We start from the raw sequence: 21,318 nt of genomic DNA on the forward strand, positions 1-21,318 counted from the left end.
CCCCAAAGCCTTATATGCATGCTTGGGTATAATATACCATATGAATAAATCTCTGTGTGGTAAAAATCCAAATCTCAGAAAGCTAAGGATCATTTTTTAATTAAATTTTTTATTTGATGATTTCATACATGTATATGATGCACTCTGCTTGCTCTTGTCCCACCATCTCTCATCTCCCCACTCGCCCCATCTGTCTTCCCTTCCCTTCACATCCCTACTAATCTCCCACACTCCATCTTTTTCTTTTGTTTGTGTCCCTCAGGGTTTGGCCAAGGCCATCTGTATGGCCTTAGGATCAGAATTATCCATTAGATTTTGGCATGTTCACCAGTGGGTATCCAACTGAAGACAGTGATTCCTCCCTCTCCTAGAGCGAAGGGTAGGGTCCCTTGAGCTCTTCCACACCCATGGCTGACTGCTGAAAAGCCCTGTCTTGAGTAGGCCCGTTGCAAGCAATTGCAGCTACTGTGAGTTCATGCTTAGTTGACTGTTTGGTATTAAGAGAATGGGACTTCACTGGCCTGTCCCCTGTCTTACATTCTTTCCACTCTCATTCTACAATGCTCTTTGAACCTTAGAGGGAGTAGTATGAATGACTTGTTTAGGGCCCAGTCCTTGTCCATTGCTCTCTCAGCAGCTGGGGCAGCCATGAGTCTCTAGATTGATGAAGTGGCCCTGTGGAGTGGAGGCCAAATCATTTTCTTGACCTCTGAAAGAGAAATTGGCAACTTCCTGGTCATACTCCAGTCTAGATCCCTGCAGAAGTGCCCAAGGCTCCACTTCTCCCCAAGTACCAGATCCAGTGTGATGAAGCACAATGGGACCCCATGAGAGTCTGTGGCCATCTGTAAACTCTGAGGTGAATTGCATGTGTCTGTAGTCCATTTTGACCCTTTTCCTGAGATTACCCAACACAAATGTTGGAGAGTTCATGTGTAACACTCTCCGATCAGCAGGAAAGAGTTCCCATCCTATGGAACTGCCTTCATGTAAGCAATAGTCTTCTTTTTCTTTCCGCTTTCAGACCGCTTGTTTAAAAGAATGCAAAGAATGTATTTCTTAAAGCTATTTCCCCCATAGTAGGTACTCCACTGCATTTATTTAATAAAATCCAATTATTCCTGTATACTTGTAATGTTTTAATATTGTACTGTATCTCTATATGATGATATTTTAATTTAGTGTGTGAAATTTTATAAAGAATGAATCAGTTGGAGTTCCAATTTGATTTTTTTGAAGGAAGATATATAGCCTTTCATTCCTGGCTGATTTGTTTGACCAAAGACTTATAATTTCATAGGAAATTTATTCTATGGACCATCTGTTAAAAAAAAAAGGTCTCTCATTTTTATTTCCAAAAGTTTCATAAAAGCTGTTACTATGAAGAACAATTATCTCCTCTAGGTTAAAAGCTGATGATATGCAATAGAGGCATGTATTACAAATAGCATCTAGCCACCCAGGGAAGTTAGGACTTAATATCTGAATTCTGCTACTCATTGGTTGTAGGATGTGAGAGCAATACATTTCCAAAGGGCAAGGTCAGGATTACATTATCCTGAAAATGTCTTTGTTGAATGGATTTGTAAATCTTTCAAATAAGTATGATGAGATTTTGTTTCTGTTGAGGACCTCTCTGTAGGAGGAAAGATCAGCCTATTTGCAATGGTGGGAGTCCATGTCACCTCACATGTCATCCCTCATTACCCATTTCATTTGAAATGGCCTGGAAATAACCGATTACTAGTGATGTAAGACTATTTACCTTGAAGTCAGATGTCTGGCAGGCAGGCTGGAGCTAATGGATTTGGTTATTTTCGAAGCATTCTTATCTAAAGCAAGATACATGGTGAATTCTCAGTTGTCTATCAAGATGCACTTGCATTGCACAGAGCACATGAGCATGCTCTCTATGATTATATTTTCCTTCTTTAACAATACAAAGAAATGAAAAATGCACCCAGAACCCAATGGTAGACTAGTCTGGTGGCACTCTTCTTTGAACACTATTAGCACAAGGAAAACCCAGAACCAAATTTGAAGAATGGGGTGTTGCCTCATTGGGAGATGGAGTTGCATCATGGGAACATGGTGTGATTTAATTTCATAATTGTAAACATTACAGTGGGTATGGCTGATTTCCTTTGTAATCCTTGTCCACTTCACTATGGCTGGACAGCTGAGTTAACATGGGTAGGTCCTGGCTTCACATTCTTATCTTGTCTTTTCTTATTTTTTTGTGGTTGTATTTCAAAAAAAATTCTAAAGAAAAAAAAATCCACTTGGGGATGGATGTGTCTAATCAAACGTTTTTGTAAGGCCATAGCTTGACTGAAAGACAATGAAGTTTTCTGACCATTCCAGTCCCAGCACTGTGTAAATGTTTGGAAAACTTCATTTTTCCGTGAAATGGGATTGGGAGGGTGGGAAGTGGGCAAATCTGAATCTTTGTTTGTTACAGGGCTGGATGTCTGCACGTGTTCTAAATTATGGGCCCAATACAGGGTCAGAGGCAGCTTGGTTATATGGAAAGAGAAATACTAGAATCCTTCCGGTTTGATTATCAGGAAGGGGGAGGGGTGTCTCTAAAGAACAACAGTAAATAAGCAAACTTGGCTTAGATTTTTTTTCCCCTCTTGTGCTCAATACTGTAGGCATGCTTGCCAACGTTTTAAGTAAAGCAGACTCCCGGTAAGTAGTCTTGAAATTCATCGTAAAGAGATTCATCTGGGGACAAAAATAAAGCCATGATTTACGTTTCCATAAATCCAGTTTAAAAAAAAAGTTTCAAATGTTGGAGGGAATTAAATCTCAGTTGTAAATTGAATTGTATGGTTAACGGTGTTGTTTGTTGTAGCTTCTTTTTAAAATACAATGCCTCATCTTTGAGGTTAGAAAACTAGCGCCCTTTCCACTTGGAGGTGAGTTTTCTGGAGAGTTCTGGATAGGATGAGCCTGAAAATGAGTGGCTCAAATTGCCTGGCACCAGGAGCTCATTTAGCAGACAGACATGGTTTTCCAGTCTTCCAAGTACAGGTGGTCTTGAATACGAGATGCTGCAGGAGTGGGCAGCAGGGAATCAAGACCTTGGATGCTGTGAGCTGGGTGAATCCTGAAAGTCTTAGGAAGAACTTGCTCCTCAGGACCGGTGTCAGTGCGGGACGTGGGGGCTGGGATGCTCTGGGAACACGAGGGAGACTGAAGCTCCCCCAAACCAAAAGCTTCTTTGGGGCCAACCATCAGGTGCTTTTGTCACCGAGAAGGATTCCGGGACGGACTGCAGAGTGGCGTCAGGGTGCTTAACTGAGGGGGTGGGCGTGTGGAAAGTGATCAGAGACGCTTGGCAGAGAGCTTCCGGGCCGCCACAGGTGATCGGCATCTGAGGAGGTGGCTAGGGACCCCGGTTCAGGCCCCCGGGAACGCAGGAGGGCAGCACCGTGTCGGGGTGGGCCGCTCGCGGTCACCTGCCCGCGGGGGCGGGGCGCGGCGCCCGGGCGCACCCGCCTCCTGCCTCTCGCTCCCGCCCCGGGAGGAAGCGGAGGGGCGCGGTGTAAACAGAGCGGCGGCCGTGATGTCAGCCGGTCACATGGAGCCTCTTATGGCTCGGGATGGCTCTCGGCGGGCGGGCAGCTGCGGCAGCTGCTGCTGTGGCTCGGGCGGCGGCGGCGAGAGGGGGCTCCGGGGTCGGACGGTCGGCTCTCCCTGCGCTCTCCGCACCGCGGCGTAAAGGATGTATTTTGTGATCGCAGCGATGAAAGGTGAGCTCCGGGGGGCCCGCGGAGACTCGGGTGGACTAGCGGCTCCGGGGGGCGGGGAGGAGGGCACGCAGGGGGAGGGGTGGGCGCGCCTGCCCGAGCGCACGTACAGCCTGGGGGCAGCTACTCGAACCCAACCGGGCCACCGCAGCGTCGCCGCTGGAGCCCCAAAGGAGGGATCGGCCTGCCTCGGGTCGGGGGAGCTAGACGCACGGGCCCGATCGCCCCTCTGGCGTCTCCTTAGCCGCTGTCACTCGCCTGGGTGCGCCTAGCACCCGGCGGGGCTCCCCAAAGAAAGTTTGCCCAGAGTCGCAGAGCTTGGGACGCGCCAAGAGGGTCTGGCAACCCAGAGGAAGCTGGGGACGTCCACACTTGAGTCCCCAGGGCCCGTACCCCGGGACAACTCTGGCCTGTGTTGGGGGAGGAGCGGCGGCCAGGCCGGGCCCTGCTTGCTAACGCTGGTGGTGTCATCGCCGGGACTGGTTAGCGTTCCAGGCCTGGCGTCCGAGCTCCGCACGGCCACCCCACCCTCTGCTGCTCCGAGCGCCGGAGCTCCTGGGCGGCCAGCGGGTTGGGAAAGTGTAGCAGCTCAGCGCTGCGTCCCCTGGACGCCGCCACTTCCGAAAGCGCGCGGGCCCGAGCCAGCCCCGCGCCCCGAACGTGCCAAGACGCCCTCGGCCGCAACCCCGGCCGCAGAGCGCCCCGACTAGACACTTAGGTTTGTGCGTGGATGTAGGGAGACAACCTGATCAGTCTACGGGATTGGCGGGCCGAGGCCGAGATTAGACTGCGGCGAGGGCCTACGGCCATAGGTTAGCCGCGGTCAAGCCTCCGCGCCCCGGGCCTTCCTCCAGGATCTGGTGTCTAGAGCTAGGCAGTAGTACCGTGGAAAGGAAAGAGGAAAATGGTTTGCCGGGACGGCTGGCTTCAGGTGCCCCAAGGTGAGGCGGGAAGAAGCCCAGGCAAGTCAGGGAAGTTTGTGATGGAGACAAAGTTTGGAGGTGCGCAGGAAGTTGTTTGTGCCGCAGGGAGAAACAGACACACGCACACTTTGACCATTGCAGATGGCCCTGGAAAGACTCAGCCCGCAGCACTCTGCGCGATCGTGAGCCTGCTGGGTCCTCACGGGCGGATAATCTGCCCTAGCAATGTGCAGGCCCCGTCGCCCGGCTTGGGGATTTAAAGCTCCATCTGTCTGTGGCACAGTGACGGCTGTTCTCAGGGGCAACAATTGTGCGCACCCCGAAGGTCTTGAGGGGGTTTTGCCCGCAGCGCGGGCGACCCGGTGCTCGTTAAACGTTTGCTGGATTTGGGATTATTTCATTGTTGCAATCCAGGATGGACACCCGTACCACATCTGCCCAGGGTTTACTTTCAGATCACCGTGTTTTTCACTGGAGATTGGGTGGCATCTTTTATTAATTATTAACAGGTCGAAGCACTCGGGACGCCGAGATGAGCTGGCGGTGTGCGATGAAATCTTTCTGTAGGATGCGCCCACGGCAAATTTAGTGCCTTTCCCCTACCACTGGCGGGAAGTGAGACTGAATCACTTTTATAATATGTGACTGGTGTAGCAAAAGAGGGAAGAGCTGCCTGTGATCTTAAGTGTGTGAAATTGCTGGGGAAGGAAAGGTGTTGAGGTTTCTTATTATGTAAAAGAAATCTGTTTCCCCTCCCCAAAAGAAAACCTCGGTATTGCTTCCTCTCCTTAAACCTGTTAAGTGAAAAGTGACATCAGAAGCCGTGAAGCCAGTTGTATTTTGTTCCCTCACCTCCCTAAATTAAAAAAGAAAGAAATTGCTGTTTGGGAAGTGTCGGCGATGGTCCCCATCCATTCTATTTACAAATCGAGTTGATTGGGAGAAAGGTGAGAAGCTGAGGAGACTTCTTTTTAATTGCCTTTCTTCCTACTGAACAGTAAAACCCTCAGACATTAAGGAAATATCTTTTGATGATGTTATTTGAGGCTGATTTTTTTTTTTTTTTTAGTAAGTTGGCTTTTGGTTTTTGTAGGTCTAGTACCAAGTGAAGTTCTAGCCAAATCCTCCCTGTGATAAAACCCTGAGATTCTCAGCTTCTCCCCCAAACACCCCCCCACACACACACACACACAAACCCTTCTTGGGAGCATCCTCTGGCTTCCTAGATTGATAGTATTGTCGTAGAGAAAGGGAAAAAAATGTTACTTATACCTCCTGGCAGTGAAGTTTCCCTTAAAACTCAAGCCCTGGGTGTGTGTGTTGGGGGGGGGGGGTGAGGGTTGGCGATAACAATTAGGATGTTTCAGTTCCAGCATCTCTATCTACAATCTTGTGTCTTCACGGGATTGACTTGCTTTGGTGCAAAATTTAACTGAAGAAAAATAGTGTGTGGGAAAGCAAGGAATGCCGTAAATGTTTCCATATCAGATTTAAGGGAGAAAGAAAAAAAAAAGAAAGAAAGAAACTGGCCTGGAATCATATTAAATACTTCCCTGCTGCCTCTTGGTTTTAATAGTTAAATTGGTTCCATATGCAGGAGTTTACATAATTAGATTTTTCCGTGCGAAACAGGAAGGCTCTTCTTCATAGTATATAGCTTTCTGGTGCGTAGATGCCTGTGAACAGGGGATGAGAACAAGCCACTATAAAAGAGAGGCATCCTCTTTGTTGCCTGATTTAATGATGTTTAAGAAACATCATTAAATCAGGCCTTTTTGAACTCACCAAAGAAGCAAATCCTTTCTCTGTGTCACTTGTCAAATTAGTTTAGGCTTAAAGTAGTTCCATGCTTAGGAAGAAATAACCTTGAGTTTGAGCAATTTTCCTCTCAGCTGTCAGTGTTGTTGGTTTGTTTGTTTCTTTGTTTAATTAACAACAAATCCCCACTACCGTTTGGATTGCTCCTTGGGCACAGGAAAAGAGTGGGGATGATATTTAGTACTGAGGCAAGGGGTACTTGTTTTGGTCATCATGAAAGTGCATGGGCCAAGTGCCCCTGGCTGGCAGCTGAGGGCTGAGAGACTTGGAGCCGGGGCTGCTGGTATCCTGTGGCTCTGCAGCCTCTGTTTGTGTAGAGGGACCTTGGAAGGCTGAGGGCGCCAGTGTGAGCTTCCATCCTGTCTTGGTTCCTTCCTCCAGTTTGTTACACAGGTGCAAGGCACCCTAAACCTTGGCAAATGCTCTGTGTACTGGTGATTCCTGTCACACTCCACGTCAACAGTCTGGAAGAATTTCGCTTTTGTTCTTACCATGTGAAAACTGAATTCAGTTCCTAGTCTCCTTGTAAGCATCATTCCTGTGGTAGCTCTGACCTGGGATTTGTGTCCCATTTAGGGGACCTTTGATGGCTAGAACTGTGAGAAAGTGATGGTTGGACCTTGAAAAGCAAACATTCAAATGGCCGCCACTGCTGAGCCAAGTGTTATTTTGTCCTTTTCTCTTGTAAAGAGGATTCGGTTCTGTGGAGGACAGAAGGGCTGGGGTCCGAGAGATGGTTCATTGGGTGAGGGCACATTACATTCAATTATGTAAGTCTGAGGACCTGAGTTCTGTCCCTGGAACCATTGGCCTCTGACCTCCACATGTGTGCCATGGCAAGCACATACCCACACGTATATGGATATAATAAATAAATATTAAAAATAATTCAAGACAGAGGTCTGAATTTGTGCATTGGTGGCAGGGGAGCCTTGATTCTCCACGGGATGGTGTCTCAGTGCGGTTTTCGTAGGCAGCCTCTCAGTGCTGTGTATTTCAGTCATGTCACAGGACGTGCACAGCAACAGTAAGCTTCTGTCAGGTGCTGTGCGATCAGCTCAGCTGAGCGCTATGATGCTGTAAACGTTACCCAGGCAGAAAACAATACGATCTCTAAGCAAATATATACTGTGGAATTTAAGTCCTGGTTTTTTATGCTTGGTAGAATACCTTTAAATGTATCAACAGTTCTCTAGTCCTCTTTTCTCCCATCTTTCCATTCCAACCAGGGGGATCACAATACCAACCAGCAAGATCAGTCAACAGATCTTTGCCAAACGTCTGGGGGAGCATCCGTGGGCTTTGTAACTAGCTCTGTGGCTCCTAAGAAGATAATGTTTAGAAAGGGCCATTTGTTAGGACAAAAGTTAACTTCATGGAGGGATGGGTGGATAGATGGATGAGTCTTCTAAGATAGATGTGGAGTTCAGTTTTCTTAAAATTTTGACCACCAGTAAAGTCCCTTGTATAGAATTTATTGTCTGGGAATACTCTGTAATGGAGATGCTTTGGGCAGGCCTGGGGTAAGCTCAGTTGGTAGAGTGCTAGCCTCATATGCACAGGCCCTCTCCCCTAGCACCAAAAGAAAAGAGAAAGATGGATTTTTTTCTATTTTCTAAATACTCACAATTTTTACTGCAGAAAAATCAGGGCTGCTTTAGTCTGTATGTTTCGTATTTGATCACTAAAAACCATGATCTTTTTAGTCACATCAAGCCAGCAGGTACACTGATTTTTATATTTTTCTAATTTAAAAAATATTTTTGAACATTCTCCTGGGACGTAAAGTATGAACTGACATTTGATAATGTTTCCAAGTCTGTACACTGGTCCTGTGAGGAGTGACAGAGTCTCTGCCCCATGTAGCCACTCCTTGAGTGTCCTGCCCATTCATTCGGGCCTTTCGACGAGAGGATGGAGAGATTCCCAGTCTGAGCTCTCCGTAACCATCAGTATTGTGTATGACATGACAGAACGGCCTTTTCCCATCAACTGTCATGAGTGCCAGGCCTAGAGAAGAGGTCTCAATGAGAGCTCATATTAGCTAATGGGCAATATGGGACAAAAAGGCAGTGGAAATATTTTGTTTCTAGCTTGTCTTTTTTAAGTGAAATGTTAGCCCCCGTCAGGTTGTGAGATAGCATAACTTCAACCTTTGTGCTCACGGCTATAAAAAGCAAGGCCAAGTTTACTCCTGCCAGGGCTCTTCTTTGGTCAGATGCTGACTTTCCTCTGAAGTTTCCTAGGCACTTTCCAAACCAACAGGGACAGAGTATCCATCTGTGTGCATTAAGCTGCACTTCATGTCTCACACACACTCCTGCTTATGTCGTCTGAGGATCCCGTGCATGCATGAAGAAAAGGAAGCTCATGCAGGTCGGAAGCCATAGCCAATTTCTTTCAGCTGACACCTGGTAGAGCCTGGCCCAGGCCACTGAGTCCTACCATCTTCCTACCACCCCCCCGAAGGAAGCTATAAAAATGTCCTGTACATAACTTTGCCTCTAGTTAGTATAAATGAGAAGTCTGCCATTTATATGGGGGGAAAATAGATTCAATTATGTAATGCTTTGCTGAGCCTAATATCTTTAAATTACTCTTTAATAAAATCAATTTGATGCAAATGGGGTTATTCTTATTTGCTTCTCATTTCTCTTCATGATTTTCATTAAGCCTGCTTGGTATTAAGATCTGGGTGAAACGTAAGCTAGACTTTCCTAAATAATATAGACTACTATCATGAAGTTCAGCTGACCTGTGCCAGGAGTCCCAGAATCCAACCGAAGATGTGTCTGTCTGTCTGTGCCGTCTATCTTTAGGCAAAGGGTTTCCAAATGTGTCTTTTTATTTTAATATGCCTCGTGTGTTCAAATGGTTGTGAGCTGTGCCTGCAAGCATGGCCGTGTTGATAGACACGGAACATTGTTACACGCCGTTGAGAGACGCGGTGTCTTTCACATCAGCAGAAATCGTTTTCTTGAAGAGGTGCGGACACTCGCATCTTGCTGGGCAGGCACTTAACCTTTCCAGCTCCTGGACTGGGGTGTGCTGTTATTTCAGAGGCTTGGGGAGAGTTGAAAATTTTTTTTAAGTCCCTCGGATTAAACATCCCATCAGTGAGTGGGTGTTCTCCACAACATTCCTGTGACATGAATGTCCTGTTATGCTTGAACACCTCCTAGGATGGGGAGCTCAGTATCTCTAGAGGTCGCTTATTCCATGTTGAATTAGAAAGATCGTTTCCTATCAAGCAGACATCTCTGCCTTGTTCTTGTAATCCTCTGGTTCTGAGTCTGCCTTGCAGTGCTTATGGGGCACCTCTAATCCATCCTTGGAACTGAAGACTGGTAGAAACGAGCACGCACACACCTAATCTCTGCTGTCCCCTCCGACCCCTCTCCAAGTTCACGGTTCAGCTTTCTTACGATCTTGGTCATTTTCTTCCTCAAATGCACTTCAGTTTGTCTAGAAACACTTGACATTGTGATGCCAAGAGTGAAATCAAGGTGCCGGATGTGATATGGCTGACATGGTGCTTAACTCACCACATAGGAAAAAAGGAAAATACCACTTAGAGATTTAAGACAAAAAGATACCTTGTTTCAAACATACTAAGGTATATAAAGAAGGCTCTATAATCCCACTGGAGATCAGTCTTTGTGGTAATCTTTGTAATTTGTAAAAGTGGGGGTCTTTATTTGACTTACGTTGATTATTTAAACTACCCAGGAAAATAAAAAAAAGTCACAAAAATAATTATAGGAACATTACAAGCTCTTATGAGCTGCTTTTTTTTTTTTTTTTGCAGAGCAGTATCACATCTGAGATAAGGCTGCCCTCTAGTGGCTACTTGCACCTGACAAGCAAAAGCCATGTTGGCGATGAAATTCCCATCAGGCTAGTGGAAAAGGTCAAAGGTTGTGGATATTTTCTCAGCTGCTGTGGGGCATTCCTCACCAGATTCAAAAGTGTAATTCGTTGCCTTATGCAGTTATTAGAAATGACTGATTAGATAATGAATTTCTAATGTTTTCTTAGAAGTAAGTAAGGGACATTTTTAAGAAACTTAAGCTCTATGAAAGCTTGTTTCCAACAGTCTGCTATCGATACTAAATTTGAGTGGCATTTGGTTTGTGAGCAGTTAAGACCTGTAGAAAAATCCTTGTCCTGTCTCAAAATTTTAACTTCTGTTCTATTCTCCTCTCTTGACTTTTTTTTTTTAATGGGTCAATGAAATCCAGCATTGTTCTTTTTCAAATCAAAATCTTTTTAGGAAAAAGAAAGAAAGAAAAAACTCAGTAATTAGACTCACTGATGATCTTCTTGGCATCAAAACAATTTTAGACATGGGTGCAGAAACTGTCAGCTCCTTGGTTTATGAAGCCCCAGATGGTTTAAGTTCATTCAGTTGGTAGAGCAGAGCGCTTGCCTCGCATACAGAAGGCCCCGTGTTCAAGCTCCCATACTGCATAAAGCAGGTGCAGTGGGGCACTCCGGTAATCCCAGCACTCATGAGGTAGAGGCAGCGGGATCCAAAATTGAAGGTCATCCTCAGCCACATAGGAGGGCTTGAGGCCGGCTCCTAAAACAAAAGACAGGGCTCAAAAACAGACGGCCCCAAATAACAACCAAGGCACAAGCACTCGCTGTAGAACCAGAGGAGAGGGTTCATTCGCGTAACATGGAGGCAGGCTCTTCAGGGAGCTTTGAGTGTCAACCGCGAAGCCATCCGACCTCTGTGGAGAAGCCAGAGGCCCCGGAGTTCTGATTTCCCCACCGAAACGCCTTTGGGTGGGGGGACATCCCAGAGGTGTAAGAACCCATGCGAGGGTGGGATTTTCATTGCTCCAAGCTTGGGGCCCGAGCTGTCAGCGCCGAGGTAACCAAGATGAAAGAAAGATGCCTGCCGCCCCTGCCGCGGCTTTAAAGGAGGAGGGGTCTGGCTTGCTGCTGCTACTCGAAAGAGGCTGAGGGAACTTTTCATGAAAAACAAGACGGTAACAACAAGAAGAAGGTGGGGGTGGGGCCAAAGAAACTGCTGTTTGCGCCCCTTGATCTTAGAAGTAAGACCAAGGTTCAGAAGTGAGGACTTGTGGTTAGGTTGAGCTCAGTTATTGAAGCAAATTGTTTTTTTTTTTCAAAGTGTCCCACCCAAAAGTGTGATCCTCATACTGTTCGTTTGCTATTTTTTTTAATGTCATGGATTGTTATCTTCATTTCTCACTTCTGATTTCTACAGAGCACAGTGCAAACATAAATATTTATTTCGAACAACGCTTAGGTGTTTCCTGTATGCCAGATCATTCTGGTGCCACCTGTATGTTTTTATAGTCAGATTCAAGGCCTTCTTGTCAATCGGGTGTCTCGGGTCATGAATCAGCATTTTTAAAATATACCGAGATGTTGGCAGTCACAGTTAACCAGAGGAGACTTGTGTTGAGGATGTTGGGCGCTCCAATTTGTAGTTTCTCAGAGGTTCATGCCATTTATAACCAAGGAGACAGCGATCTCATGAAACATTAATATAATTGGGGAAGGCCAACTCTTACATTTATGTGTGAACATGGTTTTCTTTCAAGTAATCTAAGAGTTAACTATAAAATATCTGCTTAATGATCCTGCTTAAGACTGGTTCCCAAACCCGGGAGTAAAACTCCTAACTTAATTCTGTAACAGGCAGATTACTGGGTCCCACCTAGAGATGGCCTGATGGAGTCAGTGTGGGGTGGGGCCCAGAGGGTGGATTTAATCAGCATCCTGGGTGTTTCTGATGCAGGCATCCTTGGGCCTCAATTTGTTACACCCTTGTGTCCTAAGCTGTCAGAGCTGGGGTGGGCAGTGAGGTGCTCTACTCCCTCAGTGGTCCCTGGATACTGTCATTCATCACCATCCCATGGGAAACATTAATTTGCATAGAGTTCTGCTTCTGGTGGTCTGGGCCAAAGACAAGGAGTCAGTACTTGAAAAGTTCTTCTGGTGGTCGTGAGGACTGGATAGGTTTGGGAAGTCCTGCTCTGGCCTCCTAACTCAGGAAAGAAAGTGAGGCTCCCACAGTTTATCTTAGGGTAAACATAAGCTTCCCTTGGTCCCACTGAAAAGAGACAGAGATAGGTACCCAGGGTGAGGGATTTCTGCCATCACCTTGCTTTCCACAAGTATGGAGGAAGAAGTAGGTAAAATGTTACTCCCAGATCTCCTAACCCCAAATGACCCAAACAGGAGAGGGTCCTGAGGCAGTCTAGGTAGCTGATAGAGGTGCCTGGGACACTGGCAAAGATCTGTACTCCTTTTTCTGAACGACACTGTCTGGAGCTGGGCCTCTGCTTGCAACATTGACTCCGTGAATTCCAGCCCTGTGTGTGGTGGGGACAGTATCTCCTAGGCAGCTGGAGGAGTCTGCCACAGAGTCCAGATCAATTACAATGGAAACAGCAATGTCTTTTCCATGTTGCCTTTTTATATTTTTATTTCTTTTCAGCAACAAAGTAAAGATTCCCTACCCCTCAAACTCCCCAGCATTTCCTATTAACAAAAGGATCTTCCTCAGGTCTAAGCATCAACTGAATGTGTCTGTAGTGGCCAAGCTGGGAGAGTGGGGTTAAGGGAGCCGATTCCAAATAACTAGACACCCTACCTCTGACTCCAAATAACCAGACACCCTGTCTCTGGTTTCAATAACCAGACACCCTGCCTCTGACTCCAAATAACCACACACCCTGCCTTTTGTCCAGAGTGAGTTCTCATCTGGCAAAGCCAGTAAAAGTTGGACTCCGAGTGCTGGGGAGGCAGACAGCACTCCAGCGCACTCCGACCCTGGGAAGCGGTTGTGCAATACCCCATTGCTGTGGTAGCTTCAGTGCTGTGGGCTGTGGGGACGGTGGTGACTATGACATGTGTAGTCAGTGGCCTCGGTGTGTGTGTGCTGTGGTGGGTGATGTTTAAGTAAACAGAGCAACTGCCTTCCTATAGGTAACTGCAGTAACACAGTCGGTCTGATGGCCTCGTGGGTGAGCATGAGAGAGCTGGATCACAGAGTTTCCCCTTGCTAACTGCCCTGCAATAGGCCTAGGACAGAAGCTCAGAGGCCATCTGGTCCCTCAGCACCCAGTATTGTCAGAATATTAGACTAGACTGAGCGTTCAGAACATACAGGCTCTGTCAGTTAGAGAGATGGATCAGCATTGAAGAACACTTACTGCTTATAGAGGATCTGAGTTCTGTTCCGAGCACACGTCAGGTGGTTCCAGGAGCTCTGACACCCTCTTCTAGCCTCCTTTTCTCATGTGTACATACCTACACACAGACACATGCTTAAAAGTGATTTTTTTTTAAAAAAAAACTATTTTATTTTTTATATATTTTTAATAATTTAATTAACTTTATTTTATGTGCATTGGTGTGAAGGTATCAGATCCCCTGGAACTAGAATTAGGCAGTTGTGAGCTGCCATGTGGGTTGCTGGGAATTGAACCCAGGTCCTCTGGAAGAACAGCCAATGCTCTTAACCACTGAGCCATCTCTCTAGCCCCCAAAAGTAAATTTTTAAAGCGTGTGTGTGTGTGTGTGTGTGTGTGTGTGTGTGTGTGTGTGTGTGCACGCTATTTGAGATTCTGATGATCTTCATCTAATGGCATTGGTGAATAGCAAGTGTTGGTAAATTTTAAGCTGCACAGATGATTCTGATTGAGAAATCGCTCAAGTTCAACACGTTTATTTTATGCATGAGTCATCTGGTCCCCAGTGTTGCTACACAGTGTTGAGGAGTGGAAAGCCCCTTCGTGTGGAGGGAGGCAGGAGAAGATGAAGACATGGGTCCCAGTCCCAGTCTGTTGCATGGTAAATGGCAGGGTTTTTCACTTACATTCTTTCCCTGTTTGTAAAATTAGGAGGTTTTGACTGATAGATGTCAGGGTCTTTTCCAGACTTCCATGTTTATGAAAATGTTTCTGGTACAGCTGAAAGGTGGGCTGGTGTCTAGTTCAGGAAGTGGGAAAGGCAGACAGAAGCCTCCTGACTTCTCTATTCCTTGTCCCCAGCCATAATTGCTAAAGATACTTCAATCGGCTAACCAGCTCCTTTTGGAAGTGAAAATTCTAAGGTAAAGAGAGGTAATTGCTAGGCCAGCTATTTAAATACATTTTAAAACAAGCAGGCTTTCATTAATATTAACAAATATGCCCAGACTTAGTTCTGGCAAATTACAGCCCTGTTTTATCAAGTTCTAGCCCAAAGCCTTTTCCATTTTTGATGGTTGAGTTGAAACCTAGGGGTGGGGAGAGGCTGAAAAACGAAATGCACCAAACAGCCTCAACCACTGTATTCCACAGTAATTGTATTCCTGACCTGACATTAAAGCCCCGAATCCCGAAGAAATGTAATGTCTTCGAATTTGTTTGTGTTGAATAACAGGCGGGACAGTGTGCCTCCTGTGCCGTCCATTCGTGAAAAGAAAACACCAGAACTAAGCTGTAGCATGGAGAAGATTCTGTCCCTCCTTCATCCGAGGCCGGCAGCCCTAAGACCTTGAGTTTCATTGCAATGTCGATCGGAAAGAGAAGGGTCTGTTAGAAACCAGCATAGTGTGATATAAGCACCTTCAGTGTATTTCTTCTTCTTTTTTTTTTTTTTTTTTTTTTTGGAGGGGGATGATATTCAACATTTCCAGGAGTGATTAAAACAAACTTTGGAGAGAAAATCTGATTGGAGTTGGCACGTGAAATTAGAGTCATATCTTCAATGGTGATCTTTAAAGATGAGCATGTTGCCGGTTCTCTGGTTGGGTAGAAATTTATGGGGAAAGCGAGGCTTCTGTCCAGCAAAATCTAACAGAAGTTTCCTGTTTCTACCACCGCAGAGAAACAAAGTTGATTACCATTGAGTTAAGAGGGTTCAAACTTTTGGCAGCCTCTCCAAGCCCCCCTGCTGCTGTTCAGCCTCCTCAAACCCTTTTGAAGTGGCTTAGACATTTCTGTGTCATTTCAAATGGCTGCTTAGGAGAAATACCACCGACTGAACTCGTTTTGACTGTTAAGATGGCTCGAGTGTTTTCGGAATGTTTTTATTTGCTAGAAATCTGTTTTGCACTTAAGCTTCTCTTGTTGGAGAAGTTTGGTTACCAGCCATCTGATGATGCCTCGGGGTGTTTACAGAAAAAAACGTGGGTGCCGCAATTATATTTGAGCACAGCCCTCCCCCACCACAGATAGCACGGTAATCAGCAGCAATGGGGAAAACATGTATTTAAGGATTTGATGCTTGTAAAAGAGGGGCTGTAAAGGAACATGGTTGTTCAGATGTGAGAAGTGACTGGCGGCTCGCCTTGTAGGCATGCTAGTAACAATAAAGTCTCCAAGTTCAACATCAAAGCCATCTTAGTTTACTCCACCAGTGACTTGCACATCAAAAGGGGAGCTGAAGACAAAGAGAGTGCATGAGGTATGTTCTACCTCATTGCCGGATCCCAAGATGGGGGGCGGGGGTCTTCATGAATGCAAATCAGTTTTTTGTTGTTGTTGTTGGGGGGTGGCTTACAGATCTTCATTTCATAAGCGGGGCAAACGAGACCTTCATTTGTTCTTCTCACTCGACATTTACTTAGGAAGGATTCATCACAGGAGAGACTGGGGTCCTCTCTGGCTTCCTTCAGGTCACAAACTCTGTACGAGGGTGGGCATCCCAAGCTTCACCCTAATATGCTACATGGAATTCTCTACCAAACAGCACAGTTTTAATTGGGTGAGTTCGTAGTCCGTTGTTGAATTACCCTTGACAACATAAAATGGGACCTCAATTTGTAGAGCCCCCCATCCCTTCTTCTCTCAGTCTCTGTCTCTGTCTCTCTCCCCCCACCCCACCCCACCCCCACCCCACCCCCCGCCCCAACCTTGTGGGTGGAGTCTTGATGAATCAGGTGTGGGGTACTAAACAGGTGTGTGTGTGTGTGTGTGTGAGTGTATGTGTGTGTCTGTATGTGTGTGTGATAATGAAATTTAGACCTGCTAAACCGGTTCTTAATTAATCACCTGGTCTGTGTCTCTGTTCCCTGACTCAAGTCATGTGTATTCCAAAATGCTGAGGTTAGAGCAAGAGTCAAGACCTGAAGACACACACCCCTTCAATATTACATTGAAGATAAAACCAGCCACGCAAGTCTGAGGGGTGGTTTGAAATAATATGCTCAGTTTTCTTTCTTTCTTCTTTTTTCCTTGCCTTTGAAATTTGAAATTCCTTTATAGTTAGCTTCAGTAATTTACTCATTTTTAAATGCTATTGAAAAATAGTAGTGCCCAGCGCAGTCATTAATAAATACAAAGCAGCTTTCTCGGGGCTCTAGGGAAACTTAATCAACACACAGTGTTACTAATTGATGCTATACTGAGCCAGCAGAAGCAGCACATCAGTAAACAGGAGTTAGGAAGCAAGAAGTTAGGGAGCTATAGGGATTATGTCAACATCAAGGGCTGGAAATTATAATAAGGCCTCTTTAGGGGAGTATTCATTTGCATTTGGCTGAACTGGGGCTCCCGATTACTTTTGAAGACACTGGTAAGAATGCACCTCAAGGACCCACGGTGTGAAAGGGCTAACGGTGGGATTGTGGGCAGGAGCTGAACCAGTCTTCATTTTTTAACTCACGATGGTTTGATAAGTTTTCAATAGCATGGTTTAGTAGCTTCCTTTCTTAGCAATGTTAAAGAAATCAACTGTACAGATTCTCTGTTTCTAGGAGTGTGTGTGTGTGTGTGTGTGTGTGTGTGTGTGTGTGTGTGTGTGTGTGTGTGTGTGCGCACATCCTCCCCTACTGGTGCGCACGAGTCAGCTCTTCCTTTTCACTGTGGGTTCTAGGTGTCGACCTCATGTCCATAAGACTTCCATGGCCAGCAATTCTACCTACTGAGACATCTCACCAGATTCTTTGTTTTATAACACAAAATTTATACTGAATTACCACAACTAAATTTTTTTTCAAATAAGTAAATAAAAGCAGAGAGGGCAGGTGGGTAGAGACAGAATTAAACTAAACCTTTTAAATCTTCTTTAACCCCAACTCGACCAGTACACAAGCCTTGAGCAGATTAGTGTGCGTTGGGATTTTGGTGTGTGATCCAGGGGTCTCAAAGGGTCCCCAGGGTCCTCTAGTGGGTTCTAAGGAATTAAAAGAAATTGCATGAAAATGTAAAGACGGTTTTGTTTGCTTATCATAAATGTTTGCTCTTTATGCCCTGCCGACCTCCTGCACCAAATGGTGAACCGAATTGGGAGGTAAGACTGCTGGATGCAGCCAGAGTCCAGGCTGTGGTACTCTTTGTGCCGGTGGCCATGGAGATGTCTTCCTTATTGCACACTTGGCGTTAATAAAAAGCAACATTCAGTGCCAGTTTTATTTAAGAATGTCCTTGATGAGGCAGTCCAAAAAGTACTAACTTTTAATTTAAAACATTTTTTAGATATTGTGGGTGGGTGGGTGGGCATGATATGGATGGAAAGGGGAGTGATTCTACATGCCATTGCTTACCTATGCAGGTCTGAGAACAACTTTATAGAGTCAGTTCTCTCCTTCCACCTTTAAGTGAGATAAAGGAATCAAATTCAGATCTCTAGCCTCGCATGGCAAATTCCTTTACTGCTGAGCCATCTCTCCACCCCTAACTTTATTCAATTTTGACCACTGAGTACACACACACACCTTCTGAGTGGTCTTTGTAAAAACTTCTGCTTTGTTCTGAAACACCATTCTGTCTCTAGGGGGAAGTGCTGTGCCCTTGTCTGCCTCGAGAGCTAGCTTGGTACTTCTTACATGGAAATCTTTGTGCTTGACAGAATGGCTGTGGTTATTCAGACTTGGCTATGTGTCCCCGTCCCTGTGAAGTGAACCCAGTGTCTGTTTATTGTCAATAAGTTCAGTCTCGCATGCAGAAATGACAGGTTTGGAATCCTTGGGTCCAACCCCACGATCGACCTGATACTTTAGGCGCTGCACTGGTGATGGGGGGCGGGGAGCTCACCATGGTGAGCCCTTGAGATGATCGCCTCTGATAAAGAGATGTGTCACCGCGGAGGAAAACTACAGAACTCAGTGAACCAAACATCTCTGTGAAACCAATGCCTGGGATTACAAAACCGTGCGAGGCTTCCAGGCCCAGCCACAGGACGAGATAGAGCAACTGATTTGAATTGAGCAGAGCGTCAAGTCACTGGTGTGGTTTCAAGATCCATATTCTAATTAATGACTGGCTGGGAGTGGCGGTTCCCACCTCTGGCCCAGCACTTGAGAGGCAGGAAGTTTGTCATCAGTTTGAGGCCAGCCTAGTCTCCAGAGTGAAATCTTGTCTCAAAACAAACAACATGAACAAAAAAAAAAAAAGGGAAAATTCCCTCTTGTTCAGTTTGGGAAGCATTATAGAACATCCAAAATTGCCTGGAAGAGGCCAGTTGGTAGACCACCTGCTTAGTGTAGGAAGGCCTTTCCCAGGATGGTGGGGTGCTGAGCATGGTGGTGCACAGCTTGATCCCAGCACTCAGGCAGAGGCAGGAGGATCAGAAGTTCAAGGTCATCCTAGGCTGCAGAGTGAGTTTGAGGCCAGCCTGGGCTACTTGAGACATCCTCACACCCCCATCCCCTTGTGTTTGTGTGTGTGTGTGTGTGTGTGTGTGTGTGTGTGTGTATGTGTGTGTGTGTGTAAGACTATTAAAAGTAACCTTTCCTTTAGCTAGTCACTTATCTGTGTGTGACCAGATTTTCTTCTCACACATTTCCCCAAGAGAACATCACACAACACATTGAATGCAGAGAAACAGCCACGAGAATCCACAGATGAAAAAAGATTTGTGAAAAATAAAATAAATAGAACATTGGAATTTTTTGCTAAATTCTGGTGGAATTTTTTTTTTTTTTTATTGCATGACAAGTAAATGTTTTAACTGTTTCTAGTCTTCCTTTGTAATGTGGTGGTTACTGATGTACAACCCAGAGACACCAAAGCTCCTTGAGGCTTTTAAGGGTATAAAAGGAGCCAGCAATCCAATGTGCTGCAGTTTACTCCAGCCAAAAGAATTTGTGGCCGAGTCCAAGGTGGGAGGAGAAGAAATCTCCACGTAGACAGATTCATCAGATGAGTTTGAGTAGTTTACTAAACAAGGCACTGTCCAATATGAATTCTGCTCCACTCCACTAACATCCTGTTGTCGTGGGCAGTGGAAGGCCGTGGTTGCTGTTGGTGTTTTTTCTGGTTTTCTGTTTTACTGACCCGGCAGAGATCCACTATGACACGGTGATTTCTGGAGGCATTATGGTGTATCCCTAACTTTCTACAACCTGCATTAGCAAGCCCAGCACTGGTGAGTTCCTCCCGCCTCCCTGTTGGCTTTGCCCTTCCGCGGAGGAAATGCTATTTTGATCCGTTGGTATTACTAATAGCAGTGTCCCAGCTTCTGGGAGCTGGGAGGCTCCTGCCACTACTGTGGATACTTTGGTGAATTTTATCACTGTGTGATGGCCCCCTTCAGAAGAGCTGTCAGTCACCCCTGCTCAGACCTTCTCCATTAGGGAACAGTCAGCCCAAGTATCTGTCGGCACCCAGAGTGTGACGAGAAGGCTCAGCCCTCATCTAGCTTCAGATACACTTGGCAGAATCTGGTCCATTACTCTAATTAAATGCCTGAAAGCCCAACCTTCCCTGAAATCTCTTGGGGAAAATAGCATGCAGCTAGAAAGCAATACCTAATATTTGCTTGTAATTTTATAATCACTTTTTTGGCATCTGACACAGAGATGTGTACACTGCCCTCTGTGACCGGGCCGTTGCCTCTTTGTTATTATCAAGCAAGGGGCACTGGGGGTCTCATGTTCTCACTGGCTTCTGATGCAAAGACTGCTGGGGGGAGCAGATGTGTTTGGCATTCTGATGCCAATAACTGGGAGATAACTGGATGCCTCTGGCGCCTGCTGGGTCTTGGTATTGGGATGCCTTGCTCTGGCTTGGTTTTATTGTCCAATTAAAGGTAGAGCCTGGGCACACTCACTTGTATAAACAGAGATTGTGCAATGGCCCCAGCCAGGCTGGCCATGAGAAAACCCTTCCCCCAAATCAGGAGGGCTGGGAAGAAAGAGTGCTGAGATGCGAAACAGCTCACTGCTGCTGTATGGTGAGGGATGAGGCCAGGGGAAGGGAAGCAAAGCTAACTCTGCTGTCCTCCAAGTCCCCGAAGGCTGTGGGGAGGTGAGGCCAAGGCAAGCCTGGCTCTTTAAAGGTTAGAGAAACAACAACACATCTTTTACTGGCTAAAGAGAAAGCAGGGGGTGGAGAGATGGCTCAGCGGTTAAGGGCACTTTCTACTCTTGCAGAAGACCCCAGTTTGGTTCCCAAAACCTGCGGGGGGGCTGGGGGGGGGGGACTCACAACCAAGTGTAACTCCACTTCCAAGTCTGATGCCATCTTCTGGCCTCCATGGGCACCTGCATACTTGGCGCATACATACGTGTGTGTGTGTGTGTGTGTGTGTGTGTGTGTGTGTGTGTGAGAGAGAGAGAGAGAGAGAGAGAGAGAGAGAGAGAGAGAGAGAGAGAGAGAGGATAAAAACAATAAAAATAAATTAAAAATAAAATGAAACACTCAACTTTCCCTCTTAGAAAATAACATGTCATAATGATTATCCTCTTTGAAGTTTACTTTTTAATGGGTTCCTGCACTTTTTTATTTTATTCAATTCCTAGCATTGTCCTGACAACTGACTTAAAAGAATAGATTTTATATACTAAGTTGTATAATAGTTAGTAGTTTTGACCAGGCAAAGGTCAAAATACCCAAAACCAAAGGGCATTA

The 21,318-nt window shown here is 45.8% G+C and overlaps 1 protein-coding gene across 3 annotated transcripts in view; it reads left to right on the forward strand.

Annotated features, from left to right (window-relative positions):
• Rora (RAR related orphan receptor A) overlaps window positions 1–21,318 on the forward strand; it is a 744,161-nt gene that overhangs the window by 640,287 nt on the left and 82,556 nt on the right. The window contains exon 1 of one of the 3 annotated variants that reach the window (XM_052713333.1): window positions 3,569–3,758. The exons of the other annotated variants lie outside the window; for them this stretch is intronic. Within the exon in view, the coding sequence (XP_052569293.1) occupies window positions 3,731–3,758 (28 nt within the window). The 5' untranslated portion in view covers window positions 3,569–3,730. Of the gene's footprint in view, window positions 1–3,568; window positions 3,759–21,318 lie in introns of those variants that run through there. 3 annotated transcript variants of the gene reach the window in all.

Source organism: Peromyscus californicus, unplaced genomic scaffold (genome assembly GCF_007827085.1).
Source record: "Peromyscus californicus insignis strain IS unplaced genomic scaffold, ASM782708v3 Scaffold_11__1_contigs__length_118956290, whole genome shotgun sequence".
Lineage (NCBI taxonomy): Eukaryota > Metazoa > Chordata > Mammalia > Rodentia > Cricetidae > Peromyscus > Peromyscus californicus.